The sequence below is a fragment of the Bufo bufo genome, chromosome 3 (assembly GCF_905171765.1).
Source record: "Bufo bufo chromosome 3, aBufBuf1.1, whole genome shotgun sequence".
Classification (NCBI taxonomy): Eukaryota; Metazoa; Chordata; class Amphibia; order Anura; family Bufonidae; genus Bufo; species Bufo bufo.
In genome coordinates this window covers 480286329-480310809 of record NC_053391.1, presented here as the reverse complement: position 1 = coordinate 480310809, position 24481 = coordinate 480286329, and the positions used below count along the sequence as shown (strand labels likewise).

The window sequence follows — 24481 nt, the reverse complement described above, 5'->3', positions numbered from 1 at the left end:
TATCTGGTAAGTGTACATGGAGCGGTGTACCGGCACCTATCTAGCGGGAAGATGAATGGTGTTTTCTATTTACCCATTATATAAACAGAGCAGCCTTCCTGGGGTGAGTTTGTAAGGGCAGCTCATAGAGAGGTTGGTGCGTGGTGTAGAACTTTCTATTCTGCTCCTTTCTTTAGGAACCGTCCTGGGTGCTCGGGCCACAAAGCCTCATGATTTAATGAGGAACAGAAACAAAATGTCTGATTGTTGCTGTTGAAGCTTCATTCGAGGCCTCTGGCAGCACAAGCTGATCCTATGCAGCTTCAATACCTCTGGCCCTGAATATAAGAGTACACACTGAATAGGGGACAATGGCCGCTTGTTATGTTTATTTACCCTCACTACAAGCTGGGTTAACCTCTCCAAAACAGCTTGGCTAAGCCCGTTAACAAGACGTAGCATATGACCTGTGGTGGTATCTCCAGTGTCATGTAAATGTGGCTGCACAGAGCCATCCTGCACAAGTTTATGGCAGTTCAGCCCTTGTCACCCTCTCTTAAATGTTTATAGGAAGAAACAGGATAAATGGCGGTGACCAGAAGAAAGTAAGGACTAAGAGCTACTGGAGGTGACGTTTATTGTAATTAATGACATACATATACAAAAAAAAGAAATGCATCATGATCATTCTAGGCTCAATGGCTTCCAACGTCCCTCAGAATACTTCTCAAGTCTCTCTCCGTCCTCGAAGACAAGCGCTGTATGGAGCGGACTCCTGTTGAGAGCTTCATTTAACAGATGATTCGTTCTTGATGGCTGTGGCAAGCGTAACGATGTTCTGTGCCTGCTTAAGCAAGGGCATGTCTATCATGCTCCCATGGAAAGTGAATGCCCCCTGCAACACATCAAAGGAACAAGACCACAAATCAGGCCTTAATATGTCTCTTTCTGTACAACCAACAAACGCAGCCCTCAGGTGATCAGCACATCCAGCTACCACTACACACAGCTCACAGTCATAGCAAAGACATAACATCAAGTACCTGGAAGACAGGTCAGCAATACTGTACCCAGCAGGAGCAGGCGTGACTTACAATATTAAGACCTAGATCTGCATACCCTGCTAAGAAAATGGAGAGCCACAGAAAACTACAGAGAAAGAATTTAATTTGGCCAATACTTACACTAAAAAGTCACGATGAAGCCCCCAAGTGTTAAATGATAAACTCTGCTTTGCTATATATCCATGCAAAAGACTGTATATTGACTTCCTAGATGTTAGTAATAGCATAGTGGATTTATGATCACTGCTAGATGTCCTGTAAGGACAGCAGAAGAATATGGAAGAAATTTCCTACTAAGTTATGCATATTGGTTACTGGAAAGAGATTCAGTGCGAAGACAAAAATAAATCTCAAAAGACAAAAGATTTTACCAATGCTACATGTAGAGGTGAAATAACGGGTAAAAATGATTGTACTCATTCTCGTCCAACAATTTTATAGTGTCGCTGTGTCCCTCTTTGTAACGGCTTATTAATATGAATTAAGAAAAAACAACCGCCCCGCAAAAAAACAAAAAAACAAAAACACATAGTAATGCCCGTTTCTCTGATGGTGTTGCACGCAGTTTGATTCAGTTTTGTCTGTTATTGTGTTCAGTGTTTCAGTTTTTTCCCTTAGGATTGCATCCATTTTACATCAGTTTTTCCCCCACATGAAGAAAAACTGAGGAATAACACATAGCATCCCCTAGCAGACATCAGTAAAGAACTAACTGCATCTGGATGCCATGCGTCTGCTGGCATTTTTTTTTCACTGACCCATTGACTAGTACTGTGTAAAAAATGGATGAAGATAGAACATGCTGCGATTTTTCCTGAATGGACAAATGGTCAGTGAAAAACAATGCTCATGTGCATATATCCTTTGAAGTGAATGGGTCAGAGTTAAGTATAGATGCTATCCGCCCCATATAGTAATTTCCCCCACACTGCCCCATATAATAATTTCCCCCACACTGCCCCTATGAAATAATTTGCCCCCACACTACACCCCTATCAAGTAATTTGCCCCCATGTCGTAATCTGCCCCTAATAAAGTGATTTGTCCCCATGTAATAATCTGCCCCCATACTGTGCCCCCTGAAGCGATTTGTCCCCACACTACACCCCTATGAAGTAATTTGCCCCCACACTACACCCCTATGAAGTAATTTGCCCCCACACTACACCCCTATGAAGTAATTTGCCCCCACACTACACCCCTATGAAGTTATTTGCCCCCATGTAGTAATCTGCCCCAATGAAGTGATTTGCTCCCATGTAATAATCTGCCCCCATACTGTGCCCCCTGAAGCGATTTGTCCCCACACTCCCCACATGTCCTCCTCTATGCACTCCCATGCCTCGGTGCAGTATGTGGGCGTTCAGTATGTGGGACGAACGCCCATATGTTAATCCGCCACTGAGCGGGACTGCAGACAGGCAAGTGTTTTTGGGCGCAGGTTCTGAAGATTGGGGTGGTCATCTCCTAGGCCAGACAACCCCTTTAAACACTCAGTTTAATTTATTTAGAGCTGATTTAACAAAAGATTCACACATCCGGCTGAATGCTAACGATATTGCTGATTAATGAGACAATTGGAGAAAAGTACTCTCTACAGACATGTACTGAAATGTTTCTATAATGTAGGATGATGGTAGCCATATTTCTCTTGTTGAATGCAGTCATGTTATAATACAGTGTATTCTTTCTAGTTTTATGGAGTGAAAGGGATAACTCTTAGATTGGTGGGTGTCCTACCACTGGGACCTCTACTGATCATGAGAATCAGAACCCTGTACCTTTGAAGGCCTCCAAAATTAATGGAGCCGCAGGTCCGGCATGTATGATTGATGGGGATCGAGAGAATGGAGGTCTCGAAGTGAACAGGCTTGTGCAGTATGCATGTGTGATCTGTAATCTGTTCATTATGGGACTGCTAAGTACATAACTCTGCTATCTCTGGCAGTACCATAGAAGTGAATAGGAGCAGTGGTCACACATGCACACTAGTGCTCCATCCACACAAGAGCACCTCTACAGCAGTCAGACCTGCAGCAAATATACCTTCATCATCTATTCTGTGGATAGATGATAAATGTTATTCGTGGGCCATATTTACCCATTATTTTTAAGCTAAAAAACTGCCCTTATTATCACAGCTTGGCTTTCATTTCTTATAGTGATCTTAAAAAATAAAGGTTGTGCTGTGATGGGAAACAAGAAAAGATTTCATAAACCTGCCCCATCATTAATCCTTTCATATTCAATGTGTTTTTTTTTTTTTTCATGTGGTTGACCGTTCCAGCATAGTATATAATAAAAGAGGATGTGTGCTAGGAATAAAAAAAGTCTAGATGCTATCCATTGTAAAAATAACACGGACCGCAATTGGACAGAAACATTGCTCATATAAAACATGTAAAGAATTTACATGCGGCAGACTTGTTGCAAAAATTTCTGAAATTGCCCCATTCACTTGAATAGAGTTTGCAGAATTTCATGCACTTGTTGCCCAAACAACCCCACTTGCATGGAAGGTCGACGGGAGTGCGAATCCACCCTAAAACATCATGCTCAAATGGCTTAAAATTGTTAAATGGGTTGTCCGTTAAAGACAACTTATCCTCCCCTATCCACAGGATAGGGGATCTGTTTAAATGCGGGTGTCCGACTGCTGGGGCCCCCACTGATCATGAGAACAGAGGCCTATGCTCCCTTGTTGAACTGGAGCAACAGTGATACGTTTGCGCTACTGCTCCATTCAGCTCTACAGGCTTGCCGGAGATAGCCCAGCATTTGTACTTACAGTAGAATGGAACAGCAGATGTACATGTGTGCCTGCAGCTCCATTCAAACAGAGAGCACGGGTCCCCTTTTTCGTTATTGGTCAGGGCCCCAGCAGATCAGACACTCATCCCCTATCCAGTGGCTATGGGATAAGTTGTTTTAATGGGACCGTCCCATTTTAAACCAGAGTTCCCTGCTATTTCCTGTTGTCATTGCAATGTCTTAGTGACGTCCATTGCAAAGTGACCATGACTACTAAACAGTGGCTGCAGCAGTGTGGCCAGCTACCGTCCCACCTGGTCATTTGGCACTGGAGGCTACAGCATCACACTGTGTAAGAACAGTGAAATAAGGAAACCATTGTTTTTTAAACCTTAACTGGTAAACAGTGGACCTTATGTTACAGCAAGTAAATTCTGCTTTTCCTCACAAATAATATTTCTGATATACTAATTTTTATAGTATCCTGGGTTGTGCTAGTTTTGACACTTTAAGGGCTCATGCCCATGACCGTATTTTGATTCAGTGTGCTATCCATTTTTTAAAACAGATAGCAAACTGACCAATATAAGTCAATGTCATATCCACTGGGAAGATCACTGCAAGTCCTATTTTTGTCCATATTTCAGAATGGTCCATCGATAGTAGTTAGACAAAAACGGAATGCACACTGAAGCTATTAGGTAAATCTGTACTCTGCACACACATTTCAATGTGGCTTCCTTATTCATATGTTATGAATACATAGAAAATTATGAATGGACTACAGACTTCTAACAGATTGGAGGGAAACTTAAGTATGTAACTCAAGCAAACATGCTATATTGATATCTATAGATCTATGTAATATATAGACATACAGTACATATGTAACAAAGTTTAATGTATACATATATATATATAGTATACAAATACACATAATACAACCATAATAGTTTGATATGCCATATATTTTTTGTTGTGCGCCTGCCAGGACTGGCAATCCCTGTTTTCAGGATTGGTAAGGTTCAGGCAATTGGACCCCTACCCGAGATATTTCTGGCATAGGAAATCACCTTCAACAAACCAAAAACAAATGGCAGGAAATTTTCAGGTCTACAGCCAAGCTTCTTTTAACATTAAAATACCACACTCAATTTTCGGTTTGATTGTACAATCTTAGTTTTCCACTATAGTACAAAAATGTACATCTATGCTGAATTATAGATGTGACTGATCACCAAAGAGTTGCAATTAAAATGATCATATAGGAGGAATTGGCAGAAGCACTTACATATTCCCAATAATGTAACTGCTAATCATCTGATGTATATGTTTGACTTATTCACAATCTATGTCAAACTATATTCGAATACTAGAAGTTGCCTGATCCAGACTTTCGCTCATCCTACTATCCAGGTTTTGGGATGAAGATGCAGGGGACCATATGTTTTCCTGAGATAACTGTCTGTGCTCTGTCTTTCTGCATTTTCCCTCACTATTACAAAAAGCCAGTTAGAGAACAGGCTTAAAGCATTATAAAAGCTCCTTAATTGTCACTGTAGAAGGCATACCCCCGTACCCTCAATACAATGAAGGACGTGTCTTATTCATTTTCAAAGTGCTGTTTCAACTAAATATATCTGAAAGTAATTGGTGTCAGTTGGGTTGAATAAATATGAAACAATATGTGGCCATGTGAAGTAAAATAATTCAATAATTTAGAAGCTACCATCAATTTTCAGGTCAGGAGCATTTCACAGAAAAAAATAAAATCTACATCCAGCAACCAGTTGTCAAGGATAACCACTAAACCCAAACTGGCAAAAGTCCAGAACTGTCACTAAACTGAAACTACATTAGGGAAAAGGGAAACAAAAATCATGCTGAACATTTCAATGTCTTCACTGCCAGAAGCAGGCAACACCATGAAAGATTTATATATATATAAATAATGAGGCTCAATATCTAAGACTTATTAGCTTCAACTCCATGTCTTATATTGTGATGACTTGAGAACTCAACACGGCTGCCCTGCAATTGAGTACTGCATGAGCGGCAGCAGGCTCTAACTAGCTAATTAGCAGGTAGGACTGCACTATTTATTCTATCTGCGTTGTTAATGGGTGTACAGTATCGCTGGTGCTGCAAAGCCATTCACAATGCAGACCGACTAAAAAGTGCAGTCAGTTGAGGCTTATACAGCCATGCTGTAGTTGACCACTATGCAGCCATGTCACAACTGCACTGTGTGGATGTACAATTACAGACAGAATGTTTTTAAATATATAGCATGCAATTTACATGACTTGGGGATGGATCCAATTCCTAACAAATAAACAATATGAAAAAACAGACAGAAGATGTTGAAGTATTCATACAATAGCCAATAGCAGGCGATGCTAGGGAGGCTCGTTCCCGTCGTGGCCTGTTATTGGCTGCCCCAGTCTTCCCCGTTGCTGGATGTTTTGATCCATGCAACGAGGAGATGTTTAGTCGGCTGTGCGGGCATCAGGGCGACGTGGGTGCCGAGGAGCGAGGTAAGTACAACCTGTGTGAGGGGCCCGGGCATTTGGAGAGGCATCATAGGGGTTTTACAACCCCTTAACCTGCTCACTAACGTACAATTAAGTCACTGACCACACTTTTGGGGACAATATTTTTTTCAATTATTGAATTATACTTATTTTGAGCTAAATTATAATTTTTTTAATTGGTCTTTATTACAAATATGGAACCCTTTTTTCTGTACATAGCTGAGATGCTCTAACAGAGCGATCTGAATTTTCTCTCTGCTCCATCAACTAGCTAATCTAGGCTCCTTATCTCTGCTCTCTGACATTACAAACACTCATTATAGCTCTGTTTTTGGCTGATAAGAATGTGGCTAGAGAATTAGAGATAAGGGTTATTAGATGAGCGGCACAAAGAGAAAGTAAAAAGTAGAATTCACACAGCTAGACAAACGGTAAACCCTTTGTTAGAGAATGGCTCAATATTTTTAATAAAGACCAATTAAAAAAATGCTTTTAGCCCAAAATGAGTAAAATGAAAATCATAAATTTTTTTTACCTCTGAAGGTGTACATAGCCTTTAAAGAGGACCTTTCATGGGTCCAGACCTTATAAAATAAGTAGCACGTTATGTAAGGCACAAAGCAGGGATCTAATAGCGCTTACTATTTTTCCTGGGCGCCGCTACGTTCGCCTGCTGTGCCCCTGTTAAATTCCCCAGCCTGGTATGCTAATTAATAGCATCGGAACAGGGAGGAGGATACGCTAGGGTTTCTCAATGGGCGTCGCTTTTTCCCTGGCTGAAACATGCAAATGCTGAAACAAAAACACCCATATTTGTCTGTTCAGTATGTAACAAAACATTTAACGCTAACATAGGCCTTATTAGCCATCTAAGGAAACATCTATAATGGCTGAAAATCTATCAGATGTCAAGGTTCTCATCGAAAAACGATGGACGAACAACACTGAGCATTAAATAGGACCTTTCATGAGTCCAGACATTATAAAATAAGTAGCACGTTATGTAGGATATAAAGCAGGGATCTAATAGCGCTTACTATTTTCCCTTGGCGACGCTCTGTTCGCCAACTGTGCCCCGGTTGAATTCTCCCACCTGGTATGCTAATTAATAGCATCGGAACAGGGAAGAGGAAACGCCAGGGTTTCTCAATGGGTGTCTCCTTCTCCCTGAGAGTTGTACCATTCGAATCCAGTAGAGGAGAGCTTCCTGAGGACTGAGGTCCATACAGGGATCTGATGGCTTCATAGAATCGTTTGGCATCGTTTCTTTCCCCAAACGTCAGAATTTCATCTGTTTTGGCACTCAGCCAGGAGTCCTGCATCTTACGGAGTTTACTCTGTATAGTCCTGCGAGTGTTGATAAAAGCATTTTTCTTTGCAGTTGACGACGGGTCATGTTGATGAGCACGGTGAAGGCGATGTTTTTGGGCTAACAAGGCCTTAATCTCTTCATCAAACCAGTCTCGTCGTTTCCTGCATGTGGGTCCAAGAGCCTTAAGTGCAGGCGAATGCAAGATGTGTCAGAAACATTCCCAGTCCTTCCCAGCACCTTCCTGCATTTGCAGGTTCGTGAGTTGATTGTCAAGATCTTTTACCAATGAGGCTGCTATATTGGGATTTGCCAATGTTTTGACATTGATCTTTTTTATCACAACTCTGTTTCCCTGTGGCCACTTCTTAGGTTTGATGTGGATATTTAGTTTAGAAATGATGAGTCTATGGTCAGTCCAGCAGTCAGTACTCGGCATGGCGTCAGTTACTCTTACATCCTGTATGTCTTTCCTCCGCACTATGACAAAATCAATTAGATGCTAGTGCTTGGAGCGTGGGTGCATCCAGGACGTCTTTTTGCAAGTAGGTAGACAGAAAATGGTATTAGTAATGACTAAGTCATGAGCAGCACATGTCTTCAATAGTAACAGACCATTGCTGTTACATGTGCTGATTCCGTTTTTGCCAATGATGCCATCCCAGGTGGAGTGATCGGATCCCACTCTCGCATTAAAATCACCAAGAAGAATCATTCGGTCAAGATGTCAGGACATCCGCTCACTCCGCCAGACTGTCTTCACATGCTCGGGATAGACAAATCCCTCTGTTACCAAAGGTCAATGACCTGACGGCTACTCTCAACTTGGTTTAGCCAGCCTGTCAAAGCTGTTGCCCGGGGTGTGGCCACTGCGCATGTTACATAGAGTGCCGGTCCGTTGTTCCTTTGCTCCAGCGATAGTATGATAAGATGAAAGAGCAATTGGGTTGATTTTTTTTACATTACCCACAAGTCACAAAAGATGCTGAAAGTGGTCCCCGTTCACGTCTATGCATGTTTGTGCATGTTGGATTATGTTGGCCGATACTGCTTGCAGCTCTTCAACAGTGATGCTGAAGATAGTGTTTGTGATGTTTTCCTTGAGTTCATTCAGGGGATGTGGATTGTTAGCAGACACTTTCTGTTTTAAATTTCCCCACAGATAAAAATTGCAGGTGGACAAGACTGGGGAACGAGGTGGCCATAAGCCCTTGCTCACAGTTGGCTCCCCTGTAAACAGTTCATGATTCAATGCCAGTGAGTTTGGTGAGGTGTGGCATGTTGCCCCATTTTGTTGGAAAAAGCAGGATATTTTTTTATCTGGCAGCATCACTGTTGAAGAGCTGCAAAAAGTATCAGCCAACATAATCCTACGTGCCCAAAGATGAATAGATGTGAATGGTGACCACTTTCTGCATCTTTTGTGACTTGCAGGTAATTAAAAAAACAACAACAATCCACTGGCCACCCTGTATTAACTAAGTGTTTCCACTGAGATAAAGATGGTGGTTGATCTCCCCCTAGGATTGATGGGTCCAGTGTTTATCCTGCAGTATTCCCAGAAGGCATAACTCTGGGATAAATGACACAGGGGGAGCAGCTGGATCAAATAGCAGCACTATGACTTCTTTCCAGGAAATCATAAAATAAGGGCATTCGTGATGGTTGGGCATCTATGGCAGCTTGTTTGGGACAAATGCCCCATTTTATATAGTTGAAGACAAACTTTATTGAGGGGAAAACATGCAAGTTAGACTCTACTACCTCATTCCAGTCCTCTTCAGTAAGAGAAGGCGAACAGTCATTCCAATAGGCATAGAAAAAAAATTGGAGACCAATTTAGATTCTAAAAGGTGGGTATATAAAGCAGATACTACAACATTAGGCCTGGTGTTTTCAAAACTCCAAATGGGGGATGTTTAGAAAGAATCCTACAGAAAATTGGAAAATTAGAAATCTGGGAATAATGCGCAGTACAGGAGACACATTACAATCTCTTACATTTGAGTACATGATTTAACAGAATAATCTAATCTAACCAATTTATCCATTTGTCTTTGAGAGAATCCCATGTTCCTACCAAAATCCCCCACTGCCTAGCCTAAGGAATTGATAAAACTTAATGGAGCACCTAGAGGCAGACCGGGAACTTAAAGTGGCCCTGGAAAAAAACTAAAAGTGGCCCCAATGTTGTTGGCCGGTCCAAATTGACAAAGGAGGGGGCAACACAAGTATGTGGGGCCAGCAATACCCTAGTGCAGCACAAAATACCATCCCAGCAAAACCAAATACAACAGTACAGCTGTCCCTGTGTGGTGACCATAAATAGCTTCCAAGTTCTGTCCTTCTCCAATTGTCTCTAATTAAGATATGTAGCAGGGGGCTTAGAAGGTGAAATGTGAGCCCCAGCATCGAGCCAGCTTTACCTTCAGCATGCTGCCTAGACTTCTAGTAATATCTCCTACAGTGGCCAATTTAAGTTACTTGTGGCCTGAGACACCCGTGTACCTGTGCCATTTGTAGACTGCCTCATATGATGGCCTGTGGCCAATGAATGAAAACAGAAGGGAAGGGAGCCAAGGGGTCCCATTCCCTGCTGCAGTATTCAACAGTATCAGTCCTGAGGACAGCAATACAATTGAATTCAGGAGGGCATCTGTAGCCGCCAGCCAAGTACATAAGTACCCTATAGTACAAGCAATAATTAATGCTGAGAACATTAGATTATTATGTACCCAGCCAGCAACAGTGAACAGGGCTTGGGTGGACTCCTAGGCTTCAGCCTATTGCAAATTTCCCTCTAAAGTCTATGGCCAGTCAGCCCTGGGAGTATCTTTTATAAGATTATTATGTACCCAGTATCTTTTATAGATTATTATGTACCCAGCCAGCAACAGTGAACAGGGCTTGGGTGGACTCCTAGGCTTCAGCCTATTGCAAATTTCCCTCTAAAGTCTATGGCCAGTCAGCCCTGGGAGTATCTTTTATTAGAATCCGAAAGCTATCTTCTATATTTAAGTATTCATCATCTTAAAAAAAGGCCATGAATGTTTGACTGTGGGGAACTCCAATAAAAGTGCTGCACCAGGTACTAAATTTATTCAGTAGATGAATAACTGTGCCTCTGAAAACAATTAACTGTATGGGGTACTGTAAAAACAAATAAAATAAAAATCTGGCATAACATGCTAAGCAAACTACCACCAATTTGAATGGAAGTTGGCTTAACCCCTTCCTCTGACCAGCACCGTACTAGTATGGCGCTGGCCAGGTCTTTAAAGATGGAGCCCGCTGCTCAGCAGTGTGGGCACCATAGCCGCAGTTTCGCACAGCAGACACCTATGCTCGCCGTGGTCAAACCAGCTCATCGGAGCGCGTGTATTACTGGAAGCGCGCGCTTCCAGGTATGCTCCGGCTCCCTCATGTTGCGATCGGAGGAGCCGAAACTTGTATGCATAGAGAATAACAGGGGGCTACTGCATAGTTTCCTAAGGAGCTCCTGCCTGTAGCAGGGCTCCATAGGAAACTAGTACATTTCTCATAGACTCCAAATCTAATGCATTGGAGTCTATAAAAAAAGCTATTTAATAATTACTTGATATAGTTCTCTATGGCAACTATAAAAAAATGTTTAAAAAAAAAAGTTAAAATATATATTTTAGATTAGAATTTAGAAAATTTAGCAAATTTCCAATTTTCAATTTCTCTACTTCAATGATACATAGTAATACCTCCAAAAATAGTTATTACTTTACATTCCCCATATGTCTACTTCATGTTAGGATCATTTTAGGAATGACATTTTATTTTTTGGGGACGTTACAAGGCTTAGGAGTTTAGAAGCAAATCTTGACATTTTTCAGAAATTTTCAAAAACCCACTTTTTAAGGACCAGTTCAGGTCTGAAGTCACTTTGTGAGGCTTACATAATAAAAACCACCCAAAAATGACCCCATTCTAGAAACTACACCCCTCAAGGTATTCAAAACTAATTTTACAAATGTCATTAACCCTTTAGGTGTTCCACAAGAGTTAATGGCAAATAGAGATAAAATTTCAGAATTTTGATTTTTTTGGCAAATTTTCAATTTTAATCCATTTTTTCCAGTAACAAAGCAAGGGTTAACAGCCAAACAAAACTCAATATTTATTGCTCTGATCCTGTAGTTTGCAGAAACACCCCATATGTGCCGTAAACTACTGTACCGGCACACGGTAGGGCGTAGAGGGAAAGGTGCGCCGTGTGGTTTTTGGAAGGCAGATTTTGCTGGACTGGTTTATTTACACCATGTCCCATTTGAAGCCCCCCTGATGCACCCCTAGAGTAGAAACTCCATAAAAGTGACCCCATCTAAGAAACTACACCCCTCAAGGTATTGATTTCACAAACTTTGTTAACCCTTTAGGTGTTCCACAAGAGTTATTGGCAAATGGAGATGAAATTTAAGAATTTAAATTTTTTGGCAATTTTTTTATTTTAATCCATTTTTTCCAGTAACAAAGCAAGGGTTAACAGCCAAACAAAACTCAATATTTATTGCCCTGATTCTGTAGTTTGCAAAAACACTCCATATGTGGCCGTAAACTACTGTACGGGCATACGGTAGGGCGTAGAGGGAAAGGAGCGCCGTGTGGTTTTTGGAAGGCAGATTTTGCTGGACTGGTTTATTTACACCATGTCCCATTTGAAGCCCCCCTGATGCACCCCTAGAGTAGAAACTCCATAAAAGTGACCCCATTTTGGAAACTACGGGATAAGGTGGCATGTTTTTAGGGTACATATGATTTTTGGTTGCTCTATATTACATTTTTGTGAGGCAAGGTTACCAAAAACAGACATTCTGAAATTTCATCTCCATTTGCTATAAACTGTTGAGGAACACCTAAAGGGTTAATAAAGTTAGTAAAAATAGGTTTTGAATACCTTGAGGGGTGTAGTTTCTTATAAAGGGTCACTTTTATGGAGTTTCTACTCTAGGGGTGCATCAGGGGTTCTTCAAATGGGACATGGTGCCAAAAAAAAGGCCATCAAAATCTGCCTTCCAGAAACCATACGTCGTTCCTTTCCTTCTGCGCCCTGCCGTTTGGTCATACAACAGTTTACGACCACATATGGGGTGTTTCTGTAAACGGAAGAATCAGGGTAATAAATATTAAGTTAGCTGTTAACCCTTGCTTTGTTACAGGAAAAAAATTATTAAAATGGAAAATTTGCGAAAAAATAGCTGTTTTGGCACCGTTTTTATCAAAAAAATTTGACTGTGTTCATCTGAGGGGTGAGGTCATGGGGTATTTTTATAGAGCAGATTCATACGGACGTGGCGATACCTAATATGTTTTTTAAATTTATTTAGGTTTTAAACTATATTATCCTTTCATAACAAAAAAAAATTACTTTAGTATCTCCATAGTCTAAGAGTCAGTTTTTTTTTCGTTTTTAGCCGATTATCTTAGGTAGGGGCTAATTTTTTGCGGAATGAGAGGACGTTTTATTGGCACTATTTTGGGGGGCATATGACTTTTTGATCACTTGCTATTACACTTTTTGTGATGTAAGGTGACAAAAAAAATACCTTTTTTTGCAGTTTTTATTAAAAAAATTTGACCGTGTTCATCTGAGAGGTTAGGTCATGGGGTATTTTTATAGAGCAGATTCTTACGAATGTGGCGATACCTAATATGTCTATTTTCTTATTTATTTTAGTTTTACAAAATAATTTATTTTTTGGGGGGTTTTAGTGTCTCAAGTCTGAGAACCATAGTTTTTTTTCCGATTGTTAGTGGCTAAATGGAATTAAAATTGGGGAGGGGGTTTATAAATTTAGTACTCCATGGAAGTGTGGTACTCCCTGAAGCAACCAATAATGCAGAGGCCTGGATGATCGGGGCACGTGTCACATTGAGTGGTGGTGTCCTTTCGTATCCCCCACCTGTAAAACACACTGTACCTTTTTTGGGTCCGTTCCTTCTTTCCAGTATGGGGGACAACACCTGGAAAGTGTCGGCCAGGGACGATCCGGGTTCCTCCAGTTCCCGAGGTACTCCGGCCTGCTCTTTCCCGGTCAGAAAAGATCAGGGCCTTAAAGACTGCCTCATAGAACTGGAGGAATTTCCCTGTGTTGCCAGCGCTTCGGGACAGCCCAAAAGAGTTGTACAAGGCAACCTGCACCAAGTAGACCACAACTTTTTTGTACCATGCCCGGGTTTTGCGCATGGCATTATATGGCTTAAGGACTTGATCAGAGAGATAAACTCCTACCATATACCGATTGTTCCGGTGGACTTAACTGGTGGGCCGGAAAACTAGTACGAGCCCCAGAGCTGCTCGTACTAGTGTGGGCCACAAGGTCCCTGGCATGGCAGTCCCCTTGCTCCTCCTTGGGGGCTCATCATCATCGCTAGATGATGAGGAGGAAGCGGATGACAAAAGGAAAGTGGGGTCATCCTCGTCCTCACTAGGGCTCTCAGAGTCGGAGGCAAGCTGGGCGTATGCCTCCTCGGGCGAGAACTACCAGGGGGCCATAGTGTGTGTGTGCGTGTGTGGAAATCTTTATTTAGTGTGCGTGTGTGTGGGGGCACGGGTGTTCACGTACTTATCCCTAAAACTAACAGAAAAAAAACCCGCTAAGAGTGCCGGCCACAGTCACCATATTCAAAAAAATAAATAAAAATTGCTTGCGCCCCACTAAACTTTCCCTGAATATCCCTGCCTAACCTAACCTTTCCCTAAGTACCTTTTAGTGCCAGATGGCACTGTGGAGGGTCAGAAGGGGGGTGGCTGGGAAGATATGGGGGTTGCTGGGCACAGATCCGACGCTGCTCCTCTCTCCACGGGCTCCGGACAAAGAAAGGGAAAGGAGGCAGAGCCGCAGGAAGTTTAAACCTCCCGCCCGCCCTGCAGCCAATCAGAAGCGATCCTGAGAGATGATGTCACCATCATCTCTCAGGATCGCAGGATGGTGATTGGTGGTGTATTACCACACCACCAATCACCATCCTGTTCCAGGTTATCGGGTCACCAGAGACCCGAATAACCCGGAAACGCAGCTTGCCGTGATCGCCAATATGGGGGGGGGGGGTCACAGGATCCCCCCCATGCATTGTCCCAGGGTGCCTGCTGATTGATTTCCGCACACACCCAGTTCCGATCACCGCCTGCCGCACAGCGGTGATCGGAAATACACATGACGTACCGGTACGTCATGATTCCTTAAAGGGGTTCTGCACTTTGTTTAAACTGATGATCTATCCTCTGGATAGATCATCAGCTTCTGATCGGCAGGGGTCCGACACCCGGGACCCTCACCGATCAGCTGTTTGAGAAGGCAGCGGCACTTCAGCAGCGTCGCGGCCTTCTCACTGTTTACCGCAGGCCCAGTGACGTCACGACTAGTATCACTGGCCTGGGAGCGGCTGAGCAACGTTCCCTTGAATAGAGCTTAGCGCCGCCCGGCCAGTTGATACAAGTCGTAACGTCACTGGGCCTGCGGTAAACAGTGAGAAGGCCTCGGCGCTGCTGGAGTGCCGCTGCCTTCTCAAACAGCTGATTGGTGGAGGTCCCGGGTGTCGGACTCCTGCCGATCAGAAGCTGATGATCTATCCAGAGGATAGATCATCAGTTTAAACAGTGCAGAACCCCTTTAAGTACCGGGACATCATGATGTACCGGTACGTCATGTGTCCCCAACAGGTTAAATCACCTCCCCCCCCCCCCCCCCCCAAAAAATAAAAAAAATACACATCATGGGTATCGTCATGTGCAAAAACACCCATACTATAAAAATATAAAGATATCTTCCCCATATGGCAAACGGCGAAATGGGAAAGAAATTATCTAAATGGCCAATTCTCAGTTTTTGGTCGCTTCATTTCCCACAAAAAATTTAAGAAAAAGTGATCAAAAAGTCATACACACCCCAGAATCGTATCAATGAAAAGTACAGATCGCACTGCAAAAAATGAACGCTCACACAGCTCCATACACATAACTATAAAAAAAATTATAGGGGTCAGATTATGGCAATGAAAAAATAAAACTGATTTTTTCCAAGGTTTTTATTATTTTAGCAGTATTAAAACGCAAGGAAAACTATACAAATATGGTATTTCCAGATTCATACTGACCTGAAGAATGAAAGTAACTGGTCAGTTTTATTGCAGATCAAAAGTCGTACATAATAAACCCATAAAACTGTGATGGAATTGCTTTTTCCAATTCCACCCCATTTGGAATTTTTTCCTGCTTCCCACTACATAATATGCAATATTAAATGGTGGCATTGGAAAGTACAACTTGTCCTGCTAAAAACAAGCCTTCATATGGCTATGGGAAGGCAGGGAACGCATAATGAAAATGCAGAAATGAAAAAATTTCCAGGGTTAAAGTGGTTACTAGAGATGGCCCGAACTATCCGACGGCGAACAGTTCCCGGCGAACATAGCTTGTTCGCGTTCGCCTCTGCCGGGCGAACACATGCGATGTTCGGTCCGCCCCCTATACATCATCATTGAGCAAACTTTGACCCTGTACCTCACAGTCAGCAGACACATTCCAGCCAATCAGCAGCATACCCTCCCTCCCAGACCCTCCCACCTCCTGCACAGCATCCATTTTAGATTCATTCTGAAGCTGCAGTCTTAGTGAGAGGAGGGAGACTGTAACTGCTGCTGATTTAATTGGGAAATCGATAGCTAGGCTAGTGAATTCAGTGTCCACTCCAGTCCTGAAAGACTCATCTGATCTCTGCTGTAAGGACAGCGTCCTGACAGCACCCCAAAAAGCCCTTTTTAGGGCTGCAACATTAGTCTGCTTTTTTTTTTTCCTTTATATACATATTGCAGTTGCCTGGCCTGCCTGTGTGTGAGGAGCTGCAGGCCCACAGACTGTAGTGTGCCCACTGCCAGTGCTCACCCCTGTCATTCCGTGTGGCACAGGACTTTGCTTAAAAAAAGGCACTTAATTTTTACACTTTAATCTAAGGTTAGTTGCCTGCCAGTGTGTGTCAGGCTGACTTCCACTGACTGTAGTGTGCCCACTGCCAGTGCCCACCACTCATACCGGCTGGCACAGGACTTTGCATAAAAAAGGCATTTAATTTTTACACTTTAGTGTAATTTCAGCTGCTTGCCTGCTGCTAGTGTGTGTCAGGCCGACTTCAACTGACTGTAGTGTGCCCACTGCCAGTGCCCACCCCTGTCATCCCGTGTGGCACAGGACTTTGCTTAAAAAAAGGCACTTAATTTTTACACTTTAATCTAAGGTTAGTTGCCTGCCAGTGTGTGTCAGGCTGACTTCCACTGACTGTAGTGTGCCCACTGCCAGTGCCCACCACTCATACCGGCTGGCACAGGACTTTGCATAAAAAAGGCATTTAATTTTTACACTTTAGTGTAATTTCAGCTGCTTGCCTGCTGCTAGTGTGTGTCAGGCCGACTTCAACTGACTGTAGTGTGCCCACTGCCAGTGCCCACCCCTGTCATCCCGTGTGGCACAGGACTTTGCTTAAAAAAAAGGCACTTCATTTTTACACTTTAATCTAAGGTTAGTTGCCTGCCAGTGTGTGTCAGGCCGACTTCAACTGACTGTAGTGTGCCCACTGCCAGTGCCCACCCCTGTCATCCCGAGTGGCACAGGACTTTGCTTAAAAAATAGGCACTTAATTTTTACACTTTAATCTAAGGTTAGTTGCCTGCCAGTGTGTGTCAGGCTGACTTCCACTGACTGTAGTGTGCCCACTGCCAGTGCCCACCACTCATACCGGCTGGCACAGGACTTTGCATAAAAAAGGCATTTAATTTTTACACTTTAGTGTAATTTCAGCTGCTTGCCTGCTGCTAGTGTGTGTCAGGCCGACTTCAACTGACTGTAGTGTGCCCACTGCCAGTGCCCACCCCTGTCATCCCGTGTGGCACAGGACTTTGCTTAAAAAAAAGGCACTTCATTTTTACACTTTAATCTAAGGTTAGTTGCCGGCCAGTGTGTGTCAGGCCGACTTCAACTGACTGTAGTGTGCCCACTGCCAGTGCCCACCACTATAGGCACTTAATTTTTACACTTTAATCTAAGGTTAGTTGCCTGCCAGTGTGTGTCAGGCTGACTTCCACTGACTGTAGTGTGCCCACTGCCAGTGCCCACCACTCATACCGGCTGGCACAGGACTTTGCTTAAAAAAGGCATTTAATTTTTACACTTTAATGTAATTTCAGCTGCTTGCCTGCTGCTAGTGTGTGTCAGGCCGACTTCAACTGACTGTAGTGTGCCCACTGCCAGTGCCCACCCCTGTCATACCGAGTGGCACAGGACTTTGCTTAAAAAATAGGCACTTAATTTGTACACTTTAATCTAAGGTTAGTTGCCTGCCAGTGTGTGTCAGGCTGACTTCCACTGACTGTAGTGTGCCCACTGCCAGTGCCCACCACTCATACCGGCTGGCACAGGACTTTGCATAAAAAAGGCATTTAATTTTTACACTTTAGTGTAATTTCAGCTGCTTGCCTGCTGCTAGTGTGTGTCAGGCCGACTTCAACTGACTGTAGTGTGCCCACTGCCAGTGCCAACCACTGATACCGGGTGGCACAGTAGCTTGCCGATAAATAAGGCATTTAATTTTTAGACAGTAGTCTAAATTCAGTTGCTTGCCTGCTGCCAGTGTGTGTCAGGCCCGCTTCCACTGACTGTAGTGTGCCCACTGCCAGTGCCAACCACTGATACCGGGTGGCACAGTAGCTTGCCGATAAATAAGGCATTTAATTTTTAGACAGTAGTCTAAATTCAGTTGCTTGCCTGCTGCCAGTGTGTGTCAGGCCCGCTTCCACTGACTGTAGTGTGCCCACTGCCAGTGCCAACCACTGATACCGGGTGGCACAGTAGCTTCCCGATAAATAAGGCATTTAATTTTTAGACAGTAGTCTAAATTCAGTTGCTTGCCTGCTGCCAGTGTGTGTCAGGCCCTCTTCCACTGACTGTAGTGTGCCCACTGCCAGTGCCAACCACTCATACCGGGTGGCACAGTAGCTTGCCGATAAATAAGGCATTTTAATTTTTACACTTTAGTGTAATTTCAGTTGCTTGCCTGCTGCCAGTGTGTGTCAGGCCCGCTTCTACTGACTGTAGTGTGCCCACTGCCAGTGCCAACCACTGATACCATCTCCCCGTTCGAAAAATCTATTCAATAAATGGCACCCAGATTGGGGACGTTAGAGGGATTAAACTGATGAGAATAGTACTACAGAAAATACCACTCATATCGGGTGTGACAGTAAATTGCACGGCGCAGACGCAGTCACCGTGGATAAAAACAAAGGGGAGGGAGCCAGCGTTTTTTTTTAACCATCTCCCCGTTCGAAAAAATCAATTCAATTGACCTTTCGGGGACCCTTGGTGTTGTACGTGGCTGGGTGGAGGAAGAAACCTTCAATGACATCACCGGGACGTGGCTAGCTTGGTATCCAACCTTGTGCAAATGGGGAGTTTGCGGTTGTGCAAATGAACTGTTTGCGGTGCATTAAAAGGGGAGTTTGGTCTGTCAATGTCTGTGATGCGGGCGTAACCCTTACACTACCTGATCGATACAACATCATACCTGATCGTATACACACACTGGATGTTTTAAAGCACGTTATTCCAAACAATTTAGGAATGTTAGTTGATTTATGCCCTTTATGGATTAAAACCCGACTCTGCGTCCACTACGTAATTTTCCATGGGAGTTTTGCCATAGATCCCCCTCCGGCATGCCACAGTCCAGGTGTTAGACCCCTTGAAACAACTTTCTCATCACTATTGTGGCCAGAAAGAGTCCCTGTGGGTTTTAAAATTCGCCTGTCTATTGAAGTCTATGGCGGTTCGCCCGGTTCGCCAGTTCGCGAACATTTGCGGAAGTTCTCGTTCGCTGTTCGCGAACTGAAAATTTTATGTTCGCGACATCACTAGTGGTTACCCCATGAATAATATTTAGACTAATGCACACTATTATTTTAATCATTTGAATTCAAAAACACTGCTCTCCAGTAAGATGTTTTATTTTGTAACATTATTTGCATTACTTGTGTCTTCCCTTTCTGTGGGAGGGCAGCAGCTCATATGACAATCAAGCACCTGTATTTCCCAGGGGTGCACTATAGTGTGCAATCCCCCCTCAATTTCCTTCTCCACTATCTAAAAAGAGATGTAGCTGCGGTATATACCAGTATTTGCCTGAATTTAGAAGTAGGGCCAATTTAATAAAAAAGGCGCCTGGGCCGCTTCCGTATGAGATCACTGCACAGGAACTGAGAGGAGGGGGCAAGGAAGCTATTGAGCATGTTGGTCCACCTCTGAATACAGGAGAAGGTGGAATGGAATTTCAGCCAATGGCAGGGGGTGCTACCAGAGATGAAAATGTAATGTACATTAAAAAAAAACTTACAATATTTTAACTGCATATATATAGCAATAATACTCCATTTGAAATGCCATATTCACATTGCATAGTAATATTTTAAATGGAATAACCCTTTTAAAACATTGGGTCAGAATTTCAGTAACAAAAAGTTGTGTCACATTGCTATACTGATTTAAAGGGGTTATCCCATCATAATGATCACTGTTAAATCTGTTAATGATTTGACAGTGATCATTTTTGTAAATATACTTTATTAACAAATTCCCACCGATTAGGAGAAAATTCATCCCCACTTACCTTATTGTTGTGACTCGGTCTCCCCTGGTTACGACCACCGCTCTTCCGCAAAATCCCGATGGTCGCGCTTGCCCAGAAGACTTCTTCTTTTCTCCTGGCCGGGCCACTCGCTGTCCTGAACGCGCACGCTGCCGCGCATGCGCGACGGTGACTTCTTCCCGGCCAGAATAGTACAGAGCTGCGAACGCGCACGCCGGCTCTGTACTATACTGGCCAGAAATAAGTCACATTGCGCATGCGCGGCAGCGTGCGCGTTCAGTCCAGCGCGCGGCCCGGCCGGGAGAAGACTTCAATCAAGATGAAGCCCGCCCCCAGCCAGAATCCAGGAAGTGAACGCGCGGTGGCAGCAGGTAAGTATGAAACTGCTAAGTGGGATAACCCCTTTAAGATGGCTTAAAGGAACAGTGACTGTCACTGTCAAGCAGGCATCGTGTCTGCCGAGATATGGCCACAGCGCACCACATATCTACCACATTCCTTCACTGCCTACGTTTCTGTGACAGAAATACTGTCCTGAGAAGTGCTGCTCCCTCTCACTTATCAAATTGGAGCATGAGAGAGAGGGAGAACATTTGTAATCTCATCTGTTCTGTATGAATGTGCAGAAATCTTAGGAGGCAGGAGAGCTCCTGCTCAATAACATATAACTATAATAACTACCGGATTTCCTATGACCCAGTCTTGTGTTTTGCAGAAGATAAACGTATAAGTGTATGTGGATATAGTAGTCTTATATTAGGGTGCCAATCCTTTAAAATTGTGTTAATTATTCCAATATGTAGGCTTTTGCACACATTTAAAATGAGTTGGGCTTATATTGATATTCTTACTATTTTGTGTGTGTGTTTTTTAGCATTAGCACACCATGTTTAAGACCTTTTTATCGGGACACTATCTGGTACTGTGTATCTGGTGCCATATAACTAATCATTCGGGGTCTATGAAGCCCTATTTACTTGCTGCAGTTTTGGATTGCCCTGCTGAGAGACTACAGTGCTCAGGTCCCTATCTGCGTTGCTTATTATCTACAACTACTTGTGCGTTGCGTGAAAATCGCAGCATGTTCTATATTCAGCGTTTTTTACGCAACGCAGGCCCCATAGAATTGTATGGGGCTGCGTGAAAATCGCAAGCAAGTGCGGATGCGGTGCGATTTTCACGCACGGTTGCTAGGAGACGATCGGGATGGGGACCCGATCATTATTATTTTCTCTTATAATATGGTTATTAGGGAAAATAATAGCATTCTGAATACAGAATGCATAGTACAATAGGGCTGGAGGTGTTAAAAAAAATAAAATAAATAATAATATAACTCACCTTAATCCACTTGATCGCGCAGCCCGGCTTCTCTTCTGTCTTCTTCTTTGCTGTGCACAGGAAAAGGACCATTAATGACGTCTCTGCGCTCATCACATGGTCCGTCACATGATCCATCACCATGGTAAAAGATCATGTGATGAGCGCAGTGACGTCATCAAAGGTCCTATTCCTTAAAGAAGAAGACAGAAGAGATGCCGGCTGCGCGAACAAGTGGATTAAGGTGAGTTTAAAAAAAAATTTTGAACCCCTCCAGCCCTATTGTACTATGCATTCTGTATTCACAATGCTATTATTTTCCCCTATAACCATGTTATAAGGGGAAATAATACAATCTACACAACACCTAACCCAAACCTGAACTTCTGTGAAGAAGTCCGGGTTCAGGTCTGGGTACCACATTCAGTTTTTTATCACACGCGTGCAAAACATATTGCACTCGCGCGATAAAAACTGAACATGGAATGCAAACGCAGTCAAAACTGACTGCAATTGCGTACCTACTCGCGCGGGTTTGCCGCAACGCATCCGGACCTTATCCGGACAGGCTCGTCTGCAAGGGGCCTTAGAGGAAACGCTGGTATATTTTGCTGTATACTGCAGTACAAGAAACACCACCATTTACTGTACAATAAACATGACTTATAGTTTCTCCTCCATCTCTATGTCCTTCAGAATAGGAGCTTCTCTTTGTATCAGCTGCTTACTCTGGCTGACAGATGAGTATCATTACTGGGCAGGATGAAAAACTTCTTACAGAAACAGGCTGTACTCTAGCCTGCAGAAATTTGCTAGGTCAAAGATCTTGGATGAGCATCTGAATTTTGGTTTATTTGGCCATTGAAGGGAATGTCGAAATCATCCATTTGTCTTTTTCACCGAACTCTGAAATTGATTACATCAGTTTCAAGGAGTGCAGATGTGTAACCGAAGAAAGTATTAATCCACTAATATAGTAGTTATGTGACTTCAGTTTGAAAAAGAAATAGCTATTTGCCTCAAAAATATTAAGGGAATATCAAAAATTAAACTTGTAGCAAATACAATTATCCAGGATGAGAATGTGCACAGCATTCCGTATTATAAAGCCCCATCTCCCAAATTCTCTTCCAGCAAGCATAAAGCATCCTACTGAGAGAACGCAGGTGTGCACAGTAGCTAATACATATTTTGGCTAGAAAAACTATTCACTCTAAGATGCAGCCAGAAAAGAATCAAACGGTGACCCAGATACATTCTGAGTAGTGTAGATTAGATTACTTGCTAGTGAAGCAATGGAAAACCATTTGTATTATACAAGATGTATCTATGATGTTTTGCCTACATCCCATTCAAAGTTTAACATCCAAATAGATGACAAAAATAAATACATGAGCTAAATGGCTACACACTGAAGAGATGGTTGTTCAATTGTGCTACATTATATACTGGACTGAATGGGTATGAGTTTGACAACTGGGACTTTCTTTGGTCACCCGTTCCCCCCCACCATTGTGGCTAGCAGTGCAAATGGAGCAGTGGTCAAGCATGCGCCCTGCTGCTCCATTCAAAGTCTATGGCACTGACAATATGGCTGAGTGCTTTTTTTTTTTTTTCAAGAAAAGTGGTTTTATTTAGTATATACAGAAAATATAAAATACCCTATTTTTCACCCTATAAGACGCACTTTCCTACACCCCAAAAAAATAGCACTGCGTCTTATGGGGCGAATGCTGCAATTTACACTGATACACTGCCGCTGCGCTGCTGCACAGCGCGGCCGGCATGTGTATCAGCAGGGAGGGAGGAGGGGCTGGGGGACGGCATCTTGTTTTGTAATGGCAGCAGGGCCAGGTGCAGTCACTGTATTCTATTACATCGGGCCCCGCTCACTGTAGTAATGATATAGGCAATGTTAAACTGTAGAACTCCTCTCCAATCCAGCCTGTAGTACTTACTACAATCTTCCATACCAGGCAGGAGGCCGGGCGGGTGGGAGGCGGCAGCGTAAACTCACTACATCACATGCCTGCTCCTCCCACTTCATGAATGAAGCAGGCGGCGCAGGCGCGTGACGTAGCGAGTTACGCTGCCGCCGCCCGGCCTCCTGCCTGATATGGAAGTTGGTAGTAAGTACTACAGCCTGGATTGGAGAGGAATTCTACAGTTTAACATTGCCTATATGATTACTACAGTGAGTGGAGCCCGGTGTAATAGAATACAGTGACTGCAACGGGCCCCGCTGCCATTACAAAACCCCTGTATTGGGGGTCATTCACTACACAGGGACACTGTTATGGGGGATCTGTGGATGACACATAGCATAAGATGCTATGTGTCATCCACAGATCCCCCCATAGCAGTGTCATGCCATCCCCAGATGCCCCCATAACAGTGCCATCCACAGATGCCCCATAACAGTGCCATCCACAGATCCTCTATAACAGTGCCATCCACAGATGTCCCAACAGTGCCATCCACAGATGCCCCCATAACAGTGCCATCCACAGATCCTCTATAACAGTGCCATCCACAGATGCCCCCATAACAGTTCATCCACAGATCCCCCATAATAGTGTCATCCACAGACCACCATTAGTTCAAAACCCATCAAAGCTCACCTTTTGGTTCAAAATATTTTTTTTCTTATTTTCCTCCTCAAAAACCTAGTGTCTTATGGGCCGTTGCGTCTTATAGGGCGAAAAATACGGTACAAATATCGGATCACCACAATTGCAATGACCCATAGAACAAAGTTAACATATTATTTATATCACCTGGTGCATGGCATAAGAATTGATGCTAGAATGCAGGATTTTTTTGTTTTGTTTTTATATACCCCAAACCTGTGCATAAAAGTGTAAT

At 43.3% G+C, this 24481-nt stretch overlaps 1 protein-coding gene across 1 annotated transcript in view; it reads right to left on the bottom strand.

Moving 5' to 3' along the window:
* Positions 1 to 599: 599 nt before the first annotated feature.
* Positions 600 to 24481, bottom strand: part of CLYBL (citramalyl-CoA lyase) — a 453107-nt gene continuing 429225 nt past the window's right edge. The window contains 2 exon segments of the mRNA XM_040425256.1: positions 600 to 783; positions 785 to 874. Of these exon segments, the coding sequence (XP_040281190.1) occupies positions 664 to 783; positions 785 to 874 (210 nt within the window). The 3' untranslated portion in view covers positions 600 to 663.